This window comes from Motacilla alba, chromosome 5, assembly GCF_015832195.1.
Source record: "Motacilla alba alba isolate MOTALB_02 chromosome 5, Motacilla_alba_V1.0_pri, whole genome shotgun sequence".
Classification (NCBI taxonomy): domain Eukaryota; kingdom Metazoa; phylum Chordata; class Aves; order Passeriformes; family Motacillidae; genus Motacilla; species Motacilla alba.
In genome coordinates this window covers 45,836,105-45,859,326 of record NC_052020.1, presented here as the reverse complement: position 1 = coordinate 45,859,326, position 23,222 = coordinate 45,836,105, and the positions used below count along the sequence as shown (strand labels likewise).

Genomic DNA, 23,222 nt, shown 5'->3' with positions numbered 1-23,222 from the left:
ACATTTTGAGGGCTTTTGAAATTAAATTTTGAAGGAGCTTGGAAAACACCAACATAGCGAGGACAGAGAAAATTTCCTGCTGGTCACATGTTCCTGTGAACAACCTATTGCCCTTCTACCTTGTGGGAAAGGTTAAAAATAACACATGGTGCAGTGCAGATGGGAACAGAAGCAGAAGCAAAAGAAAACAGGAGAAGAACAGCTGGATAAAGCAAGATGCCTGGCTGCAGTGAAACCTCTGAAACAAGTGAAGTGTTCTGTTGCACAGCCACCCCGCCAGGCAGTGTAAGAGCTGGCCCGGCAGTGATTCTAGGGTGGCACCAGGAAGAGCATTAGCAAGTTCTTGTTACTCAGCTGTAGAAAATGGGAATGTCTCTGTGGCTTGTCACTGCAAAAGAGAGAAGTTACTTGTTTTCCTCTTTTCCTCGCCAAAATGGGTGCTTGAAAGGATTTGAATCAAATTTCATCAGAAAGTTGACCCTCATAGATCAGGTACTTGGAATCAATGCTGACACTGCCAGAAAGGGCCTCTGCTGGAATGTGCTTAAGGAGAGATGCTGATGACTGGAAATGACACCAGTGTGGGTGAGCAGAGGTCTGGAAAACATGATCCACAAAAAACACTGGAAAAGTGGGGTTGCCTGATCTGCAAATATCTAAGAGGGACAGCATGATTAATCCTCAGACATTTAATGATCAATACTGAGAAAGGTAGCAATAGTCTGTTTTTCATGTACATTCATAGAAGGGTAATAAAATGATAAATTAATTGGAAACGTGGAAGGTAAAGATTTTTATATTAGTGCAAGCCTCCTAAGAACAGTCTCTAAGAGACAATGTCTCTAATGGAGACATTGCAAGAGGTGAGGCAGAATCTTCCTTAATGGCAATTGAAGAGAATCTGAAGCTCTAGAGGAGCTAGCCCAGCTTTCTTCAACGGGTAAGGAAATGGTCTAGATTACCTCCTTCCTGCTGCATTTCTGTGACATTTATACCAGTTTAGCTCCATTCTTTTTGAATCTAGCTGCTTCTGGTTTTGACATACACAAGCCAGGAGCAATTCAATTCAACAGTGTTACTTAATCATCACACACATTAAAATGATTTGACCAAAGCAAGTGAAAAGCTAGAATTGCTACTTGCAGCGAGTAATAGCTGTTTGTCAGCTTTAATAACTACTGTATAATTCATGGATATAAAAGGCTACAAAAATGTTATTTCTTTTCATTTTGAGCGTTTTAAATATTGCCAGCATGCTGTGGCTGTGTGTGATGGAGGTAGCAACACATGGCTCTGCCTCCTTGGAAGTGATGAGGGCAGACAGCTCAAGCCCCTAAATCCCATTATTTTAGCTACCTGCTTTACAGCATCTGCATGCTGAGACAAAGAAAATAGAATGTCTGGATGAAAAAGAAACAAATCCAGGATATTTCTGGAGTTTATTTTTCTCTGTCATTTTCTGAGAAGGAGGTTTGTGAAAGTCGTTGTTTCTGCTCCACTTGCAAGGTGTAATTTAGCAGCTGCATGGGTCAGGTGCTGCCTTTCATCCTGCTCTGCTAGACCTGTATTGTGTCTGATGAGCAAGGTCCAGGCAGTGCTTTCTGGATATTCTGTCCACCTGTATCCAGCACTGGTGTAACACATCTTTGAGCACGTACACACATCAGCACGACAAGACAACTGCAGCCAAGGTGGGAACCAGGAAAGAGATACTGCCCACAACGTTACCTCTGCCAGTGTCTCTGCTTTCCCTGGCACCCAAAGGGTAATCACTGTCTGTGGGTCTTCCCAGGGCTTGTTCCATACCTGCAGCCTGGACCCTGCAGAAGGTGGAATTCTTTCCCTGCAGCCACCAGTGAGAACTGGGTGCCACATGATCTCTGCCCTAGACAGTCTCTCAGGGAAGGCAAGTAGCCCAGTATAATGCCCTGCTGTTATTTACTGAAGAACAGTGCACATACTTCTAAGGAAGTTACTGCATTTCATTTTCTTAATACCATCTTTTATAAATTCTTCAATAAAAGTGTTGCAGTATGCAAGGGCACATAATTTTGGATTTATAGGTATTGAAACAAATGTTTTATTTCACTTCCTGAAAGGTCCCAGTCTGGGTGATTTTCTTGATAAATGTTATATATGTGTTTTAAAATAAATAATAAAGATTAAATGAGTACAAAATAGAAAGAATTTAAACCACAAACAACAACAATAACAAAAAGTAATCAGAAGAGGGAGTATTACCAGTAGTCCTAATAAATTTGACACCAACCATTCATATTTCTTAATATTGCAGAGGGTGTTCAGACTCTGGCTGTGCTTCCAGGAGACTGTGCTTTGCCTGTTCAGGTGTGCTGCCTGACCTCTGACATCCTCCAAGCAGCACAGTGAGCCTGCAGAGAACAGTTCTCTGCTTGTTGCAGCCTTTCATGGCCATATCCAAGAACTTCCTATTTTCTTTTGCCGCTTCCCTCCTCAGAAACTCAGAGACATTTCTTAACCCTGCAGATAATTTTAGATCTCTGATCTGCCAGAGGCCCTGCCAGAGGAAGGGCTCTGCTTTTTGGTAGCCTGTTGTACCTGAAGAGACCTTTGCCTGTGTTTGGAATGAGGAGTTATTTTTGATATGTTCCTGATGTTAGCCATGGGTACTCCTGGAGTATTTCCAAGTTTTCTAAATGTTCTTGTGTCTTCTCCCTGTTTTGGTAAATTTTTCTTTTTTTTTTTCCTGTGCTTATGTCACTCTGCTTTCCACCAGGTTGGACATGGACAACACGTCTTGGAGTTCCCTGTACAAGATTCTGTTTCCAGACTCCCTGTGTCTGGCTGTCCTCAGAGCATTGTTGCAGAAGGGAGCTCTGGTTGGGTGCTGCTCTGACCATGCATGTGCCACTGGTGTTCCTACAGCTGCGTGGCACAGCACTGCATCAGGTGAGTTACACATCAATGTAGAGCCTGAGCTGGTAACAGCTTTTGTTTCCAGCTTCAATGGTGTAATTTGTATTTATCTGTGTTTTTAAAAGTGTGTTTCAGTTTGAGTGAGACAATTTAAACATATCCCACATTGCAGCTTTCACTCCTCTGGGAGTAGGGGTGTGAGTTAGCAGGAGGTCAGCTTTTTCATCTGCTACACCCTTCCTGGATGACCTTGGGCAAGCCCTTCAGTCTGTTTATGCCTCTGTAGTCTGTCTGGCTGTGTAGACAAGAGAGGAAGGCACTGCCCCCTCTCACAGCCCTTACTCTTTCACAGTGAGAGAAGATACTTCCTTGTGCAGAGATCACCTTCTGCTGGATTTGGATGTAATGGTCTGATCTCCTCGAGCTCTAGAAACAACTTCCTGTAAATGATACTCATAACAACACTAACACTCTGTATACTTTTCAATACGCCTGCATGAGGCAACATCTGTGTGTGTTTAGATAAGCTGGAAGCAGCTGGATTTGGCGCCTGCACCAGCTGCTGTGATCACAGTGCAGTTCTCTGCTGGTCAGTGTGTGTGCCGGTGGGGACGGCTGGGAACACCACTCATACTTTGCAATCTCTTTGCAACCTCTGTATTCAGTGCCTGCTTTTGGCACTCTCATCTCTCTCTCTTATGAATGAGTGGGTGAGGGAGGAGAGGGCTGGGCTGGGATGACTCCCTCGCAGATGAACCATAAAGAGCACGGGAGCTGAAGCACAATCTCCTCCTCCTTTCCTGTGCTGTTTCACGGACACGCTTGCTCACAGCTGGGAGGAGGACAAGCTTCACCAGCAGCCTTAGCAGGAGTGGGGAGAAGGGAACTTTTGTGCTCTCCTCATTGCAGGCAAAACCTCTTTGAATAAACTCTGCTAACAGGTGAGTTTCATTTTTATCTATTCATTCTTGAAAGCAAGTTAATTTTCCATCACTGAGCAGGTCTCACCCCTGGAGAGGTGGTGAGACAGTTTTCCAGCTGAGTTGTTAAAGCAAAACAATGAGGTGCTCCAAGGACTCAACTAAAGCAATGTGTCCAAAAAAATTCACAACTTCAAAATTGATTTCCTTGGCAAAGTTCCTACTAACAGGAACTTTGAATAAAGGTTTTCCCAAAAAAAATTTCTTGAGTTCTAATTAGGCACAAGGAGAGCTGAATGTTCAAGTTGTATTGCTGAAAGGAAATGTTTAAGATAAACTGAGAAACTGTTTGTTGTTTGCAGCAAGTAATCAGAGCAGTAGTCTGTAGGTAAGTTCCTGGAGTAATTTTCAGACCACTTACTAGTACTGTGTAAGTTGAATAGATACAAGATATTTTGAAGGACTAGTAAGTGACTTTATTTCCCCTGAGAGCACAAGCCAAAACTTACACCTAACATGAAACTGCTAAACCACATACCTTGATGTGTGGGTGCTCTGTGTACACCTATATAGTTTTGTCTTTGTAACTCAAATGTATATCATTACTAGTTTTTCCAAACATCAAGCCACTTTTCTTCCTGTTGTTCAGAATCTGGCTTGGGAAAACTTGAAATGTGAATCTGGCTTGTTTAGAGAAGTGAAATCCATCAGGTGAGAAGTTAATCCCTTTTTCAGTATGATAAAAATCTTTTGTTCGTTATTGTAGCTTGTCCTTGTTATGAGAACGTTTTTCCTGTTCTTGTCAGTCTTTGTAAAGAAACAAGAAAAGCAGTTCACTGAGTGATGCTTTCTTCTTTGTGTGTTTCATGGGGAGAAAAGCTGAGAAATAGAGAGTTTAGGAGAATGTAACAGCTTGTCCTGTTCTGTTCAAAACATGTGCAGATATTTATTAATAAAAATATAAGGGAACTTAACAGTAAAGTAAGTAAAAATGGCTACACATTGGCTCACAAGATGTGACAGTGTCACTGTGAGCATTATGGGACTTTCTGAGCAGTCTGTTAGTCAGTACCACTGTGACTTTTTCCACATTAGCACCCTGCATTCACACTGGTCCCAGAAGAGCAGAGGGTCTGACCACTTCTTCTTTCAAGTTTTCTTTAATCAAGAAGCCAGTAAAAGGCAGTGTATTTAACATCCACTCTTTCATTTCATCTTTGAGGAAACAAATTTTTCTACTGTTCTTGCCCCTGTCCTTTCTGCCTCCCCATCTTGCTGCTGCTATGTTGTTGTTCCCCCATATCAGGCTGCTCCTGCACATGCTCTTGTAAAGCCTTTCTGTTACATGAGTGAAGAGGAGGAGGAAGAGGTGGAAGAATGCTGTTTCCAGTTTATTTAACATTCAGTGCTATACAGCTGTAGGTAAGATGATAACATGGAAAGTACATCCCCAAAGTTTTAAAAGTCTTTACAGAGAAGAATAGTGTAGGAAAGATAGCTAGGAAGAGTACTGTAAGAAAATGTTGGGTTTATAGGATCAAACAAGTATGTTGTTCTGTGACAGCAGAGGTGAAAATATCTACATCACAGCATTGTGATTTGAATATCACAGTTTTAAATGAAGAAAGATTTCGTGCTTCCAATATCTCATTAAAAAAACTTGTTTCACTTGACATATTCAGTGAGAGGTATTTATTTCACTTTGTGGTTGGTGGACAGAAATTGACTTCCTTTACTCTGGATCTGAGGACTGTAAGCAATCTTATAGCAGCGGGAAAGGGAAGAGAAGGGAGGGAAGTGGGCCTCTGCAGAGCTAGGTGCACACAGGTGTCATTGTACTAGATGTCATTGATTAGGGTGAGCCTGAGGCTGCTTGTGAGACAGACAGGAAGCCTCTTACCTGTGGCTGAGCACAGTTGCAGAGGGCCAGGTGTTCAAGGGTGGGGGCATTAAAATAAATTTTCCTCCCCTAACCAGCCTTGTGGATGGTGGATCAGATTAACCAGCTGATGCTCTAAATGCGAGTTTTCATGGCATCCCAGTGAACAGTGCATGGAGAAGAAAATTTCTTCCCTTCCAGTTTTTCTAGTCCTGACCTGAGGGTGCAGTCGTGGTGCACTGGGGCTTCACTGCTGATGGCTGTTTTGTGTCAGTGTGGTGGTAACTAAAGAAAGTTATGTCCCTCATGAGGACATTTACACAACTTGGTAATTATTTGCAAGGGAAGAACTGTGGAAAGAGAACTCCAGACATGACAGCCTTGTGAGGCTCATTACCTTATAACTAGCTGTTTGTCTCCTCTAATATGTTTGATTTTCCTATAAAGCTTATTCTGAGTGGTTTTGTTGCTTGTTATGAATTATTCTGCCAGCTGAAGCATTTGCAGAGCTGCTGACCCTGACAGCTGGTGGCAATTGTTTTTGAAAAGACACAGAACAGCTTTAATGTTTAGAAGAAACTGACCAATAATTTTAACTAAACATATTAGTAAGCAACAGCAGCTAAGAAAAACATTGGAGTTTATTCTCTAAGGGATACATCCACTGTAACACATTTTCTCCACTAGAAACACCATTCTGAACTCTGTTAATAGGGTAGGAAAACAAGAGCTTTTTAGGCACTTTGTCTGGAAGCTGTAGCTAATTTTTCTGAAAAAGAGAAAAAGAGTAGACAATAGGTTTGAAACCCTGTTAGAGGGAGAGTGAGAAACAGGCTCACCTGAAAGTATATGCTCTGTTCCTCTCCATGGAACCCTCTTGCCAGAAATTGTTTCTGTGGCAACAAACTTCTTTCTAGCTGGGTTGTCTTGGAGTTTGGTCTGGGATTGCTTAGGCTCAGATCTGTCACCATGCTAGAATCAAATAGAAATGCAAAACTGATCTGACCTACATGTAACAGAAAGGGCACTCTGCTGCTGTTCCTGTGGCTCCACAGGAGCTGTCCTCCTGACATTCTCCATTTAGATATTGCTACAGACAGCTATTGCTGCTGGGATGAGCCTGGACTTTCCTTTCTGATTATTGTTGCTTTATTCAGCAAGGTTTCAAGCTTCCTTTCTTTTGTTGTGTCCTATGGGCCAGCAGTAAAAACATAAAGCCTTGAAGAGAGGTTGACTTGCCAACAGAAGAAGGGCAGCTAAATAACAAATGAATTAGAAAAGCAAATGTAATTGAACTATCAAAGTTCAATCACTTTAATGACACCTGAATAAAATGCTAAAATATCAGTAGGGAAGAATGGATATATTTCCATGATCTCTGGGTTTGGCTTTCTTTTAACTCAGTATTTTAGTAACCATTAGAATGTTTTCATTTTATATCTGGGAACATTTCATCTTCCTTCTGCCCAGGAAGGAGACCTTTTACTCTGTGATGGATAATGATTTAGTGTCTACTCATATCTAATTAGAGGGTGTATCTGGTTTATGCTCCATGTTTAAGAACTGTTCAGACATAGCTTTTAAAATAACAATTGTCTTTTAAACTTACAAGAGGTTTAAACAAACATCATTATTTGGAATTTGAACTTATGTCCAAATTTCAGAGCTGGTTTTACACCTCCACCCTAAAGCAGGACCTGGATTTCTGAATGGCTCTCAATTTGGAATCTCACATCTCCTGTGCCAGCTTTTCCATCTCCTCATGAGCTCATCAGAACTCCCCTGTAAGAAGCATCAAACAAGTGTTTGATTCTCTCCCTCTTCTCTGGTCAGAAGCATGTTTGGAAGTGTGAGTGGTTTACAGCAAGGTTGTTGCTTTTGCTGTGAATTGCTTCTTTGATACTATTTATCCAGAAATGGAAAATAAGGAAACGGTAATGTAAGCAAACCTGCAGATACAGATGCCAGCACTTTATTTAAAGTGATTAATCCACTGGGAACTAGGTTGTTGGAGTCCTGTACCCTCAAGTGAAAAAAAAAAAGGACTGACATTTTCAATAGTCATCTAGGGAGCAAGAACAGCAACAAGGGAAAGAGCACAGAGGAAAACCTTCTGCAAAGCACACTGTTTCTCATGAGAACACTGAGAAATAACAATGGGGGAACATGTCTTCCATGTGAATATTGACTCAGTGCTACAGGAAACTTGGTTAATCTCCAGAAGGGAAACTGAAAAAAAGAGAAGAAATTTAATTAAAGATAGCAATAAGGGATAGCTTAGTAGAGTTATGTTTCTACCAACTAGATGGGGACTATTTGAAGACATCCACAAATACAAATGCATAATGCACCCCACACACCACCCCTCCAATTCTGTATCCAAGGAAGAAATACAGAAATACAGAACAAGAGCCAAAAAGACTCAATTGAGCCTAAAAGGAAATGAGCTTAGCTAAACAGAAGTGTGTGGAAGGGTGGATGGTGTGCTAGACTAGCAAGAATTGGATCTAGAACAGAAACATGTCTGAAGTACACAATGGTGATCATTGTAAGCTGGAAACACAAATAGTACAAAGGCACAAAAGAATGATTTTGGTTTTTTAGATGGCAACAGTGCACGCAGGGTTAGGTGCTTCAGTTGAATAGGCTTCTGTCCCATGATGAATTTATTCTCTTTGATTAAGATAAATCCAAACAGAGGAAAAATAATTAAGTCAAAATAAAATGAGGAGTGTAAGAGTCTTCAAATATTGTAAGCAGCTTTTCATTTTACCATGTCTTAAAACTTTTGCAGTACTAAATGAATCATATACTGAATCATATATGCAGAAAATGGCATTTTAAAAAGAGATTCCTTTATTGAATGTATCATTATTTGCTGATGCATGAAATAATGAAAATGCTAACATTCTCCTTAAATGAGAGATCTACTCAATCTCTTTAGACATGCCAGAGTTTCAACCACATTTCACTTAGACCTAGCAATTTTTCTATCAGACAGCCTTTGCTGATTGTCAAGTGTTATTAGTCAAGCATTGATTATGGAAGTCCCAAGCTTGTCAGCAGCACTGTGCAATAAGTCCTGTCCGTTGAATTACCAGTAAATGAGGAGAAAAAAAATGTACAGATAGGTGTTTGGTTGCTTTCCAAATAACTTTTAGTTAATGAGATAGTTTTGTTTGGAGGATATGATGTTCTGGTCCTTGGGTTCAGAGTGGCATTAGAAAAGATGCAAGCAGAAAGATAATTTGGCCCTTACTTTGTTCTCTAACTTGTCAGTTTTGGAACAAGTTTTCCCTTGAGTGAAGCTGGGGGAGCTTAACAGAAGGGACTGCTGTGCATGTTGCTGGCATTCTGTTCCCTTTCTGCGTGAGCATGTGGGTACAGAGAGCGAGTTGTTCTCAATGCACTCATTGGCTACAGGGCCATGAGCACCTGGCTGAAGGTAGAGACTGACAGCCAGTTCTTCTCTCAGCCTTGGTGTGTGCTGCCCAGGATGGGGTGCTCTGCCCACGATGGGGTGCACTGGCCAGGACAGGGTGCTGGCAGTGGCCCATGGTGCCAGGCTATGGCCTGGCAAATGGACGGCTCATGCCCAGGCAGCAGAGAAATCTGTGACTCCCATGGCTCCCTTTGGGTAGCCACTCTGAAACAGGGGCTGTGTGGCAGTCCTGGGGCTACAGGGACACACTGGCAATCCGAGAAAGGCAAAAGTCATTGAAATGCAATACAGATATGAATTCAACCTGAAGTCACTGACTTCAGTGCAAGATATCTAGCATTGCGTGATGTAGCACTGTGTTGTTGTCAGAACAGGCTGCAGCATCAAAAGAGGCAATAATACAGTTTAGGAAAATGAATCAGAAGGATGATTTTCCCCAAGGCTGTAAATGGTAAAATGAATCAGAGCTCATTTAACTGAGAAGGGTGAAGTTCCTGTCTCTCAATCCTAGGCTACAACAGTTGCTCTAGTCATTGTTCCTTACTAATATTGTATGTTGATCATGGCTTTTGTGGCTTCTAATGAGCAAGACCTGTTTAATCTTGGCTGTTCTTGCATTGTCCTGTTCAATGAGGATCAGTGTACAATTTTTGGAATTATAAGCAATTCTGTTGTCTATAACTGATTATTACTTGCCTGCTGCTTCTTCAACAGAGACAGGATGGCTTTTTGGCTTTTGTGTCAAGGAGGATTGTGGGGGAGAGGGACACTGACTTGGTTGAGGTTTTTTGGGGGGGAAAGGAAGATTTGGAGTTTTTTCTCTGAGTAATAGAGTGATTTAAGATGTCTGCAGGAAGTGGCGTGATGTGTTTTCCTCCACCCACTGTTCTGTACTCAAGCAAGTCATACACGAAGCTTCAACATGTACCCTGTGGGTAGGATCTAGTCATAGTAACTCAGCAGTGAAATACTTGGAGGGTCATGTCGTCCACTTGGTTGATCTTTAACAGCAGGAAGTGGGGGGCAAATGAGGGTCAGTTTTTAAAGCTTTGAGGCAGCTATAGCATGACTAATTTCAGCTGTGATTCACCTCCCTGATACTACTTGGACTGCTTGCCTGAAATTACACATTGCATGAACTTCTTATTACCATAAATAGGGATTTTCCAAAGATTTCTTTTCAGCACTTTCTTGTGCTCAACCAGTTGTTCAGACCTCACATGAGGTAAAAAGACCCTAATCCTAGATAAAGAATAAGTACTAGTGTGAGATAGAATGAGTAGTCTGAGGGAACAGGCAGATATATTTGCCAAGCTACTGTCCATGATTCTTGAGAAGTTGTGGCAATCAGAAGTCCCATGTGACTGGAAAAACAGAAACATTGCACCCATCTTTTAAAAGGATAGAATGGCAGGCCCTGGGTACTACCGAGCTGTTAGCATCACCTCTGTGCCTGGGGAGGATCACAGAACAGACCCTCCTAGACACTCTGCTAAGCCACATCAAGAAAAGGGAGGTGATTTGGGACGGCCAGCAGAGCTTTACCAAGGGCAAGTCCTGCCTCATCAGCCTATGGCCTTCTATGATGGAGTAACTGCATCAGTGGGTAAGGGAAGGGTCACAGATGTCATTTGTCTGGACTTCTGTAGAGCCTTTGACATGGCTCCCCACAACATCCTTCTCTGTAAATTGGAGAGAGATAGATTTGATGGGTGGACTGTTAGGTGCATCAGTAACTGGTGGAACACTTGCGTGCAGAGGGTCATGGTCAATGGCTCAGAGTCCTAAATGACCTCAGTGACAAGTGGTATCCCTCAGGGATCCAGACTGGGACCAGTTTTATTTAGCATTTTCATTGATGACATAGATGAAGGAATTGAGTGCAGCCTCAGCAGATTTGTAGATGATACCAAAGAGAGGAGTGATGCACCTAAATGATGGCACACCATCCAGAGGGACCTGGACAAGCTCAAGGAGCGAGTGCATGGGAATCTCATGAGGTTTAACAAGACCAAGTGCAAGGTGCTGCACCTGGGTTGGGAAAACCCTGCTATCAACACAAGCTGAGGGATAAATAGATTGGAACAGCTCTGCTGGGAAGGACCTGGGGGTGCTGGATGAGAAGCTGGACAGGAACACTTGGAGCCCAGAGAGCCAAACATGCCTGCATCCAAAGCAGCATGATCAGCAGGGTAAGGGAGGGGATTCTGCCCCTCCATTCTGCTCTGTTGAGACCCCATCTGGAGTGCTGCATCCATCTCTGGAGTCCTCAGCACAGGAAGGATGTGGACCTATTGGAGCGAGTCCAGAGGAGGGTCTCCAAGGTGATCAGAGGATGGGGCACCTCTTGTGTGAGGAAAAGCTGAGAGAATTGGGATTTTTCAGCCTGGAGAAGAGGGGGCTCCAGGGTGACCTGATTGCTGCCTTGCAGTACCTGGAGGGAGCCTGAAAGAAAGATGGTGGAAGACAATTTACAAGGGCATGTGGTGATAGGACAAGAGGGAATGGCTTCAAACTAAAAGAGAGTAGGTTTAGATTAGACAGGAAGAAGAAATTCTTTACTGTGAGGTGTTGAGGCAGAGAAAGAGTTTTCCCCAATAAGCTGTGGATGCCCCATCCCTAAGTGTTCAAGGCCAAGTTGCATGGGGCTTTGAGCAACCTGGTCTAATGGAAGCTGTTCCTGCCCATGGTTGGAACTAGATGATTTGTAAGGTTCCTTCCACCCCAAACCATTCCATGAGTCTATGATATTGGACTAACTGTGCTAATTTTCCCACCTGCCTCCCTTGTCCTTCATCTCAAGTTGTCCTTTGTAAGTGCAGGCATAAACAAAGAAGTCCACAGTCACAAAAACCTGAAATGGAAAGGTATAGAAACAGAACATGGAATTCTCATAATATCAAAAGATGGAGCAAATGGAATTATTTACTCAAGACTGTAAAAAATTGCATGTCCGTGTTAGGAAAAATTGGACATTGATGACTAATTAGTCTTTTGTTTATGTGGCTTCTGAAAAAAATGTTGCCGACTTCCTTCTTTGACAATAGGTTTATAAGACAAGTCATCTGATAATGACAAAAGTAATTTGTAATTTACAGAACATTTTTACAGTTCCCCTCACCTGAAACAGATATACAGAGTAATAATAATTGTACTCAGAGGTTCATATTAGAAAAATCCACTTGCAAGTTGCAAACACTGAATAGATTTTGCATAGATGTAAATTACTTTTGTTTAGAAGCTCAATTTGACTCCTCTTTTTCACAAAACAAAGTGTTATGTCTTTTACCCCAATTTGTCATAATTTCTGAAACATTACCAGCAATAATTCACAAATTGCTGTAACTAAATCTCCTGGAGTGCATGCAGTTTTTTAAAATACCTGTTAGCCTTTGCTGATATATTCTCCTCTATTCCCCATCCTGTTGTTAAAAATAATTTTGTTAGACGCTGGTTAACAATTCTGGTTCTAAAGATTGGAATAAAAAACAACAGCAAATATTTCAGCTATCTTTATATAAATATACTTATATACCATATAAATATATAAATTATATATTATATACATTAAATATGTAACATATATATAGTATGTTATATATATTATATTATATAGATAATATTTTATATATAATTATATTGTTATTATAAATTGTATTATCTAAATTCTATATTATAAAAATAAATATATATATTTGTGTTTGGTCTTCATATGTACTTGTCTTTCTTTTCCTTTACTTAGTTTGTGTTAATAGAAATATCTTTCATTTCCTTTAATGGCTCTTTCCACTTGATACCCTTCTAGAATCAGAATGGTCTGGTTTGGAAGGGGCCTTTAAAGGCCCTCTAGTCCAACTCTCCTGCAATGAGCAGGGGCATCTTCAACTAGACCAGGTTGCTCAGAGCCTCATCAAACCTGACCCTGAATGTTTCCAGGGTTGGGGCATCCATCACCTCTCTAGGCAACCTGGGCTAATGTTTTACAACCCTCATCATAAAAATATTCATCCTTGTGTGTAGTCTGACTCTACCTTCTTGTAGTTTAAAACCATTGCCCCTTGTCCTGTTGCTACAAGTCCTGACTAAAAAGTCTGTCCCCATGTTTCTTGTAAGTCTTCTTTAGGTACTGAAAAGCTGCAACAAGGTTTTTCCAGAGCCTTCTCTTCTCCAGGCTGAACTAATCCAACTTTCTCATCCTTTTCTCAAAGGAGCAGTGCCCCACCCCTCTTGTCTTGTTTCTGTGCTCCAACAGATCCATCTTTTACATCATAATTCTTCCAATTAAACACAAATATCATTGTGCTCTTTCTTCATACTTGGTGGTGCACCCAAATTTCTGCTTTCTTCTAATTCTTTTTTCCCCTCAAACTTACTCTAAAGGTATTATGACTTTCCTTCCTATTTTATGTTGTTTGACCAGTCCCTAGTATCTTCTGCTGCTCATCGCGCCCCTGCCCTCTTATCTGACCTTGTGCTTCCAGGCTTTGTGAAATAGGATCAAACAATCTGACAAACCTGCAAGTGTTGAAGGAAGCTTAGCATGTGAATTTTGGGTTGGTGTTTGTGTAGATAATGACCTGAACCAAATCCTAAACTGAAACCACCCCAGGTTTCTGATTCCAAGATTTGCAGGACAGTTGAAGTCCTGCAATGACAGCCAAGTGTCTCAGCCTGTCTGTGCTGTATGACAGGTGCAAGACAGATTAAAAAGCAAGAGACCATGCAGGCACACAAGCATGCTACACTCTGTGCTAATGGAAGTGGGTGCTTTGTGGATGAGACAAGCTGGGTGCACAACGGTTGCAAAATCCAGCAAGGAAGTTCATTGGTTCAGTCCCATTTGTGTCTGCCAAAAATACGTAGGCCTAGTTGCAGACAGATTTCTTACAACAAAAATTGTAGCAGTGTTCACTGGAACTGAAAAGACCCACCTGGGCTCCATGCTACTACTTGGTCCAAGGTGAAGAGGCTGTTGCTGCCAGTGGCTCTGGCTGCTTCCTGTGCGATTACCAGCAGGCAGCACGTAACATGTGAGCTGCTCCACGGTTCATGGTGCGGGAGCAAGTCATGTGTTTGTTAACAGCTAAGGCACACGGGAGTTGGGAAAGAAAAGAACTGTTGTTGAACTCTCCAGTAAGTAATAAAGTTGGCTTGTTTAAACCATGAAAAAGTGAGGCTTTCTGAAGCTCTGGGATCCTTGGCTTTGTTTTTAATTCAGGAACAGGAGAACTGTTTGGAGCTCATGTAGATGGAGAGAGTCTTCTAATTTATTGCCAAGAATTAGGCTTAGATGGGTATCATCTAAAAGATGTGGGCATACAGGAGAGAGAAGTATTGCCTGGAAATGACTGCAGACTCGTGATACTGAAGGTGTTACATAAACTATGATAAAAAAAAAGTCACACAGCTGCACTGTATCCGTATTGAAACTGTCTAAAAGAAATGCCTGTGTGTTCCTGTTCATAACTGCTTTCAGCTTTATGATTGTCTGCACCCCAGATGTTTTTCATAGAGCAACTTTTAACTTTTTTCCTTCCCTCTTTACAGAAGTGGCCAATAAGTAACGCGGGAGGTATTTCTTTTCTCTTCTATACCCTGCATCACCTTTCCTTCACGTTCCACTTTTTCAGACAGCTTGTAAAGTATTGTGTCACATGTTCTTAATAACAGAGTGGGCTCTTCCGCACCCATTCATTTAAACCTGCTGGTGCACTCCTTTGATACCAGGTTTGTTGAAAAAATCCTACAGTTTCACTCCCTGGCTGGTGCAGAGCTATATTTAGTGTGCCTGGTGCTGGGGAAAAGTTGAACTGCCTCTGTATTTCCATTTGGCTGCTGAGTCTGTCCTTAGCCGGGCATGAGTGGTCAAAGGGTACAAAGGCAGCCCAGAGCCCACACACTGAGGAGGCTGAAACAAGGGAAGGATTTCCTGGCTTGCTGTTGCCACTGACCAGAACAGCTGGTCAGCTGACAGCTGTTGCACAAGAATCTGGATCTTTCTTTTTCATCCCCATCTTTGAAACTGGGGAGGGATTGATAGCACAAGGCAAAGAGGTTTGTTACAGCCAATCTTCTCTTCCTGCCCCTTCAAACATCCCAATCCAGAATTTCCTTCAGGAGTAGGAAATGTTCCTGTAATCATAAGTGTATATTATATTACCATAATATTGTATCAATAAGACTTTTGCTACCTCCTTCACATTCTGCATGCTGGCAAGACTTTAAACTAAGCAGAAATTATTTTACTTATTACAGAGAATATAATTCTCTGTATGAAAACACAATTTGATAAAAACATTTAGAGCTCTTAGAGGAAAAGAAACATTTTCAGAAAACACTGCAGCTGTAGAGTACATCTGCTTTTCCTCATACTGTGATCCATAATGACTCACTGAATGAAACTCTGTGTTAGACATATAAAGACAGTTCTGAATTTTCAAAACTGTCAACAGCTTTTGAATTACTATTTGGTCCTATTGACAGGAGCTGGACACTGGCTGGGCACTGTGCTGGTAGATATGATGACAGGTCTCAGATCTTAGGTATTTTAGAGAATAACTAAGGTTTGCCAATCATCCTGTGCAGTCAAACCCTTACATGTAAAAGTCACCAAGTCGTTATACAGAAATGCTATGAAATACAAACTCAGGCCTGGAGTTCTGGATTAAAAAGGTGGGGTAAGAAGGTTATCAAACCTGCCTCAGCAAACATTCTGTGCGCTGCCCTTGTCTGCAGGTGGAAGAGATATACAGTGGTAATGAAGCCTTGGAGAAACTGCATAGTGGTACAGGGGAGCTAATGGCCCCTAGGTATCAGTGTTTGGGGAAATTTGTACATAACTCTAGTGATTGATTTCTGCTGTACATGTCAGCACTGCTAACATCGTCATATTTATTCCAGGGGAAGGTTATGGCAATCTACTGGAGCAAACTTCAAACTGAACCACAGCTGCCTGTGCCTGGGTCCCCTCACAGCATTTCTCCTGCTGAGCTTGATAAATGAGCTGTAACTATTGTGACAGCCACAGTGGAGAGTGTGAGTCTCTCAAACCCCAAAGGAGCTGTTGAGACTGAGAGGTGGAGGAGAGCAGAGTGCCAGACTTGAGCACTCTTTCACACAAATTGCATTGGACAGTGGAGTTAAAAGTTTTGAGGGAGATGAACTTACCTTGGCCTGTTGTTTCATGACTGAGAGTTTCTGAGCTCCCAAGGATATTTCCACCAAAACCAGGGCTGATGTTCCCTCTGTTGGAAAGCGAAAGTAAAGGTAAAGGGATGAAAACCACATCCCAATTCTCATTTGTGTGTGTTTTCTGTGAATTCTGTGGAAGTATGCTGGTTGAAGCTAAAAAATGAAAATCTTTGCACGTTTGAACACTTATATCAGCCAGGCAATTCTTTTCTGGCTTAAAGCAAATGATTTTTTTTCAGTTTCTACAGGAGTAAAGCCTATCTATCCTTATTTAAAAAAAAAAAAAGTATTAAAAGTAATTTGACAGTAACATCCTCAAATGCTAAAGCTGACAGTAATTTTACTGTAGTGTGGTCATGTTTTTGTAAGCATTGCCTTGGAAGAAATTTTATGTTCCTAGATGGGACAGAAGATGATGACAAAAATGAAATTAGCACAGCAAACAGGAAAAAGCAGCAAGGCCTTATCTTTGGATAGTCCTTCTTTTGAATCCACAGTATCTGTGAAAGGGGTACACAAGAGTACACCTTATTGTACACCTTGTATACCTTGTGTTACCTTACAAAGGTGTACCCAACATCCCTGAATCTTCTGAGGAGAGACTGAAAGAAATACAGTCTTGCTGTTCTGCAGCACCAGGTAAAACATGCATTCCCTTCAGACTAGGCACAGTTTGCCCTGCTGTTCTCCAGGGCTGAGCATCTGTGCCCATGGGAATATACCATGAGGTGATAAAATGCTGGATTGTGGGGTTTCACCCCCGGATTGGGATGACCCCGAAAGATGGAAAAGTCCCTCCTCCAACCCGTGCCTTCGAAGAAAGACTCAGTAGTCTTCTGTTGTCTGTTCTCAAGGTTGTTTATTGTTGGTTATCTACAAGATTCTTCTCCCTGAACTGCTGTGGCCCGTTCAGCAGCTCAGACAAAGGCACTCTCTCTGCCCTCCCAGGGGGCTGGTGCCATCTTTTATATCATATATTACATACTACATGTTTATGCTTTTTCTCCAATACCTACTATCTATATTGAATGGTGACTTTCTACTCTAAACCAATCTGTGAGTGCCAACATCACCAAAGACATGGAGGCTAGGAAGGAGAAAGAAAGAGGACAGGGCACACCCAAATCCCTCCATCTTAGAACCCCCTGGCCCCCATGTACAAAACTTGGACCCCTGCGTACAAGGCTTAAAACCCCCCTGTACAGCACTCAGAAATCCTACCCTTTACTTCGTGACTACTTCTACTACACTATCTAAACTTGTGTGTGTGTGGCTTGTAATTCTTCATACAGAGTTAGCAATTTGCTCCATGGGCTAAGATTGAAACCCCAAGAGTGTCTTTGGCTGCATGCCAGGGTCTCAGAGCCCCCTGCCAGCGGCTCTGGCCATCCAGGACACCCAGAGGGATGTTCTGGATTCCGACACTGGATGGGGTATTTCATTGTTTAGTTGAGGTTTCATCGCTGTGAGCTGGGTCCAGGCTTGACCTAGTAGAACTGAGTGCTAATCCCCTGTCAGCAGTGGTTTTGGTGTATGAAATACAGCATAGTTCACTATAGCATAGCATAGCATAGCTATGGCTTCTATGGGTGTGTGTTTGAATTATACCGGATCCTTCAGGTGAAAACAATTACATTCATATTCAGTGAAGATGAAAGGAAAGATACAAATGTATAAGTCATAAATGCGTGGGTTTTGGAGCTGATGGCAAATAAGGAATATTTAATAGCATATCCTGTAGAACTGAGACCATGGAGATGCACTGTACCAGAGTTTCACCATGTCCTTCCAACAGAGGAAGACAGCTTGCTTTCAGGATTGTTTTTACAAGTAACTGTAAGAGAAAGTGCTAAAAATTTCCTTTTTTTCATCGTGCTGAATTGAACTGCATATTACATGGTATCTTGTATGTAAAGGGAAATTTAGGAAATGGAAATTAATAATCAAGAGTTTTGTGCACCCTACATCCTCTGAGGAAGTCTGTGTGGTTTACCAGAGACACCCTTCCCATCATAGAAAAATCTGATTACTGCTTTTCTGCCCCATCTGTAAACCAGAGATGATATTTCTTCACATTTTAGATACCTCCAAAGCTAAAATAACAAATATTTGTAACTTGCTTTGTGATTCTGAATCACATGATTTTCTGGCACTTTTCTGTTACGTCCTAGGAGTTATGTGAATCTTGATTTCCCAGACAGGCTTTATCTTTATCAAAGACTTAGGGCTAAGAAAAGGCAGCATTTTAAAAAGTGTACTATATATTTAATGATTGTATCACTTCTAAAGATTCCCTTGTGTTTTATTTTCAGGTTATTAACATCCTGCAGCAAGTCACTTCAACCTAAAGGTTTGTGGAAGAAATAAACTCTACATGAAAACTGAATGTAATTAGGTCTTACATTCAGGACCCTGATGAGTGATACACAGGGAGAAGTAGAAGATGGTAAATTTCACAGAGAATGCGACTGAGAAGTGCAATATTAATCATGATATCCACGAGACACTATCCCCTGTGGTGTACATATTTGTGTTTATATTAGGCTTGCCAGCTAACTGCCTGTCACTGTACTATGGGTATTTACAGATCAAGGCTAAAAATGAATTAGGTATCTACCTTTGCAATTTGACTATAGCAGACCTGCTGTACATATTTTCTTTGCCTTTTTGGCTTCAGTATGCTTTACAGCATGACAACTGGACCTACGATGAGCTGCTGTGCAAAGTTTGTGGCATCATCCTGTATGAGAACATCTACATCAGCGTGGGCTTCCTGTGCTGCATCTCCATCGACCGCTACCTGGCCGTGGTGCACCCCTTCCGCTTCCAGCGCTTTCGGACCATGAAGGCTGCTGCCATTGTCAGCATCGTCATCTGGGCCAAAGAAATTATGACATGCTGCTTTGTCTTCACACACGGGGAGATCAGTATGGATGCTGAGAGCCACTTGGTGTGCTTTGAGCATTACCCCATCAAGAAATGGGAGCACAATGTCAATTACTACCGCTTCTCCGCTGGCTTCCTTTTCCCCTTCTTCCTGCTGGCCTTCTCCTACTGTGGGATTTTACGAGTTGTCCACAAGAGTCCTGGCACCCAAAAGAAGAAGAAAACCCAAATTAAAAGACTGGTGTCAAGCACTGTTTTCATATTTTTAGTCTGCTTTGGACCATACCACATCCTACTTGTAGTTCGTAGCTTGTTGGAGAACAACTGCTCATTTGCTGAGAAAATATTTAATGTTTACCATATTTCTCTCCTGTTAACTACTTTTAACTGTGTTGCTGACCCAGTATTGTATTGTTTTTCCAGTGAAAGCACTTACCAGAACTTTGTCAAGATGAGAGACTCTTGTCTAACATGTTTCGGCCATCTGAGTACTGAGACAAAGGAATCCTATCCACTAAACACTACTGAAACTCCGAACAGAAAACAGCATGAGCAACAACCAGGGTTATTACAAATACCACTTGATGGTGCTGGGATGAAGGACTGCTTCACAACTAATGCAGACAGCCTATAGTATTAATCAAAAGGACCTTAATCCTACACCTGCAGCTATGGCCGTGTTTGTGTATCTGTCTGAATTATTCATGTATTACAACAATGCGACCTCCCAAAGGCTTATGAGCAATGCTGTACAGTGAAGCTGTTTCTAGAGGTGCTTGGACCCTGGCAATAGTGAGGAAAGTATGTGCTAAGTCAGCTCAGTTATGCTACCACTGTTGTGCTACCACTTAAGACCTGTTTGTTGTGGTGACTGCACTGACTGAAATAAGCCAGTACTCACAGTATGTGGTTCTGGTGAACTCATCTTTAGCTGCTTTCTGTTTGCCCTGTAGCATCTAGAGAAAGTAATTCTCGAAAAGCTGTCATCATGTGTTGAAAAGGTCAGAGACAAAAAAAAAATAATGTCTCCATATATATTTTTAAAAAGAAAAATCCCAACAAAACACTTCTGCAACATCTCTGTAACTCTCTGAAATAAATGAAATGAAACTCTCTGAAATGAAATGAAATGAAATGAAATGAAATGAAATGAAACTTTCCTTCTGCCAGCTTCAAAGCCTGCAGAGACCATGCCAGAACCAGATTCCTAAAACAATCAGTCTGATAGTGCAAGACATTATGGGAGAGCATGCACAAGGAACTCAGCACCTGCTGAGACCTTCAGGCTCTTATTTGACTGTGTAGCCTCAGACTGTTAAACCTCACGGTAAGGCTCTTAGAGACTTCTGGAGGTAGGAGACTCTGGGCTCCAGTGGGTGTCAATAACTTGGTTTGTTGACTCGGAAGAGAACAAGAGGTTGGTAGTACGTGAGGCGCTTTAATCCTGTGTGCTTCTTTGAGTCACTGTGTTCAAGAATATTTATTTATATCTGCTAAGGTTTTGATTGTGTCCTTTGCAATTTGTGTATCTTGTGCAGCACAGACCATGCAGGCAATTAAATAACAACGCATTTGTCATGGAAACTGTTGAATGAATTCTGTTTAAACCGTGTTTTTGCCCACAGATAACATAGTTTAGGGTTTGGCCATCGTTAAGTAAATACAGTATCAGAAATGTGATGTATGAATGATCTGTGTCCTGGTTTAGACAGAAACAAAATATAGGAGTAAGTGGAGAATAATGGCTTTTAAAGACCTGGGAGTTGTGTGCCACAGTATTGTTGTTTCTACCACCACCTCCTCTCTAGGCTTCTTAGGGTTTTTTTGTTACACTAATGATTCTGTGTGATTCTTTGTCATCTGCTCATCCCACCTCCTTTTACATGTACCTGTTACACCATGAATATTGCCTTGTCCTTTCAATTCTCTGGTTTCAGACCTTCCTTGAAAGACCTCTCTCTCTGCAACCCAGAGCTGATAACTTCCAGCAGTATAATCAGTTTTGTTTCTTTGGTTTGCTTTTGAGTCAAAAGACTGTCTAGACAGATGGTCTACTCCTGCTATTGAATATGTCATTGTAACACAGTCTTGCTTGTCATCAGATTCCAAAAGGAATATATTTTAACAGGTTTCTGGAAATCACCTTGAGAGTGCAATATTGGATATAATTAGTGGATGTGTTTAATAAAGAATGTTTTTTTAATTTTCTTTTTATACTTTTTCATGTTTGAAATAGCTAGCTTTAGCTTTGGCACACAATTTGTATTTGTGAGTCTACAGATCCTCTCCTCTCTTCTCTTGCAAAAAGAGATGTCCCCAGTCCCAAGAGGGGATTAGGTTTGCTTAGGTTAACATTTGATTTATTTAATTATTTTACATTTCTTTGTACTTTGACCATTCGGCTGGATTAATTACCTTACATCTGCATTTTTTTCTCCTGACTATTAGCACTGTTTAGCTTTATTTTCTCCTAATCTTTCATCTCCTCTGCAGTGTATTCCAAGGGGGTTGTAAGGCAGGGACTCCCTCCCTGGAGTGCTGAGCCTGTACATTGTTAAGCACACACTCCTTGGACCCCCACGACCTGCCAGGCTGCAAGACACACGTGGTTTGTTCTAGGATTAAATATTTGTTGTTGTGTTTATGTGTTGCTCCTTTACAGTTCCCCACGCTGTTTAAACGGGACAGCTGGAATGCAGAGCATGCTGTGCTACATGGAATTGTCATCTGAGGGATTAAGGCTCATTCGAGTTGGAACTTTGATGCGGTCAGCTTTGCTCAGCTGCTGCGGTTTAAAATCAGATGGAAACTTGTGTAACACAGTGCAGCATTCTGCTCCAGTTCTCAGCACTTCACCTGCTAACCCAGAACAGAAAGAAGGGATTTTTTTTCTTCTTTTCCCCTTTTTTTTCTTGAGGCCAATATTTTATCAATTCTTTCTGTATTGTAACTCTTTGCTTAGGCTGCAGAACTGTAACTAATACAGCAGCAAGGTAATTCCCACTCAGAGCTTTTCCTTCCATCTCAGTCAAAAGACATTCACTCAAGGGTCGTGCTAAGGTTGCTAGAGACATGCTACACATGCTATTGAAGTAAATGTCATGCTTGGGACTGCACACAAGAAGACATTTTAAAAGCACACACTTCAGAAAAAGAGAAAAAATTATTAAATTTTGTATTTCCTAATGAAAACTGACTGATAATACTTGTATTTTGGGGTGAAAAAAGAGCAAAAGCTTACTAAATGAATTTTTTTTGAGAAAAGTTAGTGCTTGAAAATATCCATTGCACGTGTTAGTGTAACATGTCAGTAGCACAGAGAGAATCAAATCAGTTGTTTCTTTTAAAGTGATGCAAATTTCATTCTGTGAGTTCTGTGCAGCAGCGAACATACGCCATCCTGCAGGGTTACTGGCTTTGGCAAAAAGCATTCATATGAAATATTTTACTTAATACTTATAGTTAGGGGAGTTTGGAGACTTCTAAAGGAGATATTTTCTAATTGTGAAACTTCCAAGATACTTTTCTAGAACATCCTTTGAGAAGATTTTAGATAAAATGAATCTAAAAAAAGAAGACTGATCTAGAAAATAAACATTGGGATCTTTGGTGAACCTGAATGTCTAGCAGAAGTCTGGCATTAAGATTTCTTTCTGTCATGTGTTGTACTATTTTCTGTCTTTAAAGGCCCTGTATCCTCAGGGACTTCAGGAGATTAATGTTCAAAATATGCTGGTGTTTGTCGTATGAAATTATTTTTCTCATTCTGAAAAAATTGTTTGTCTTGCATTGAAGAAGGAAAATAAAACTCACCTGCCAGGAAGGAAAAGAGATACAAAGTGTTGCTCACTGCTGAAAGTCCAGCTAAAGGCAACTTCCATTTTATGACAGGGAAAGCCCCAGTGCTCTAGGGGTGGTGTCAAATGTACCTTCCTCTCTCTGCTGGGAGGGCTGACAGCCAGCAGAACTGTAGTCCTGACACTCACCTGGAGTTAAGGTAAAATTACAG

The 23,222-nt window shown here is 41.4% G+C and overlaps 1 protein-coding gene across 6 annotated transcripts; it reads left to right on the top strand.

Moving 5' to 3' along the window:
• The first annotated feature begins 2,757 nt into the window (after positions 1 to 2,757).
• GPR68 (G protein-coupled receptor 68) lies at positions 2,758 to 23,215 on the top strand. 6 transcript variants are annotated; one of them, XM_038138165.1, is made up of 3 exons: positions 3,613 to 3,836; positions 16,037 to 16,171; positions 18,640 to 23,215. In XM_038138165.1, exon 3 carries the CDS (start codon positions 18,771 to 18,773, stop codon positions 19,845 to 19,847), a length of 1,077 nt encoding a protein of 358 aa, XP_037994093.1. In that variant the 5' UTR covers positions 3,613 to 3,836; positions 16,037 to 16,171; positions 18,640 to 18,770; the 3' UTR covers positions 19,848 to 23,215. The 6 variants fall into 6 exon arrangements, with proteins under 6 accessions (XP_037994095.1, XP_037994093.1, XP_037994092.1 ...); XM_038138164.1 differs by having other exon boundaries at positions 16,037 to 16,402; XM_038138166.1 differs by lacking the exon at positions 16,037 to 16,171 and adding an exon at positions 4,465 to 4,526.
• The last annotated feature ends 7 nt before the right edge of the window (positions 23,216 to 23,222 follow it).

Excerpts from the sequence above, each read along its gene's own strand:
- GPR68 (XM_038138167.1), top strand. The coding sequence starts at position 18,771 with ATGGTAAATTTCACAGAGAATGCGACTGAGAAGTGCAATATTAATCAT.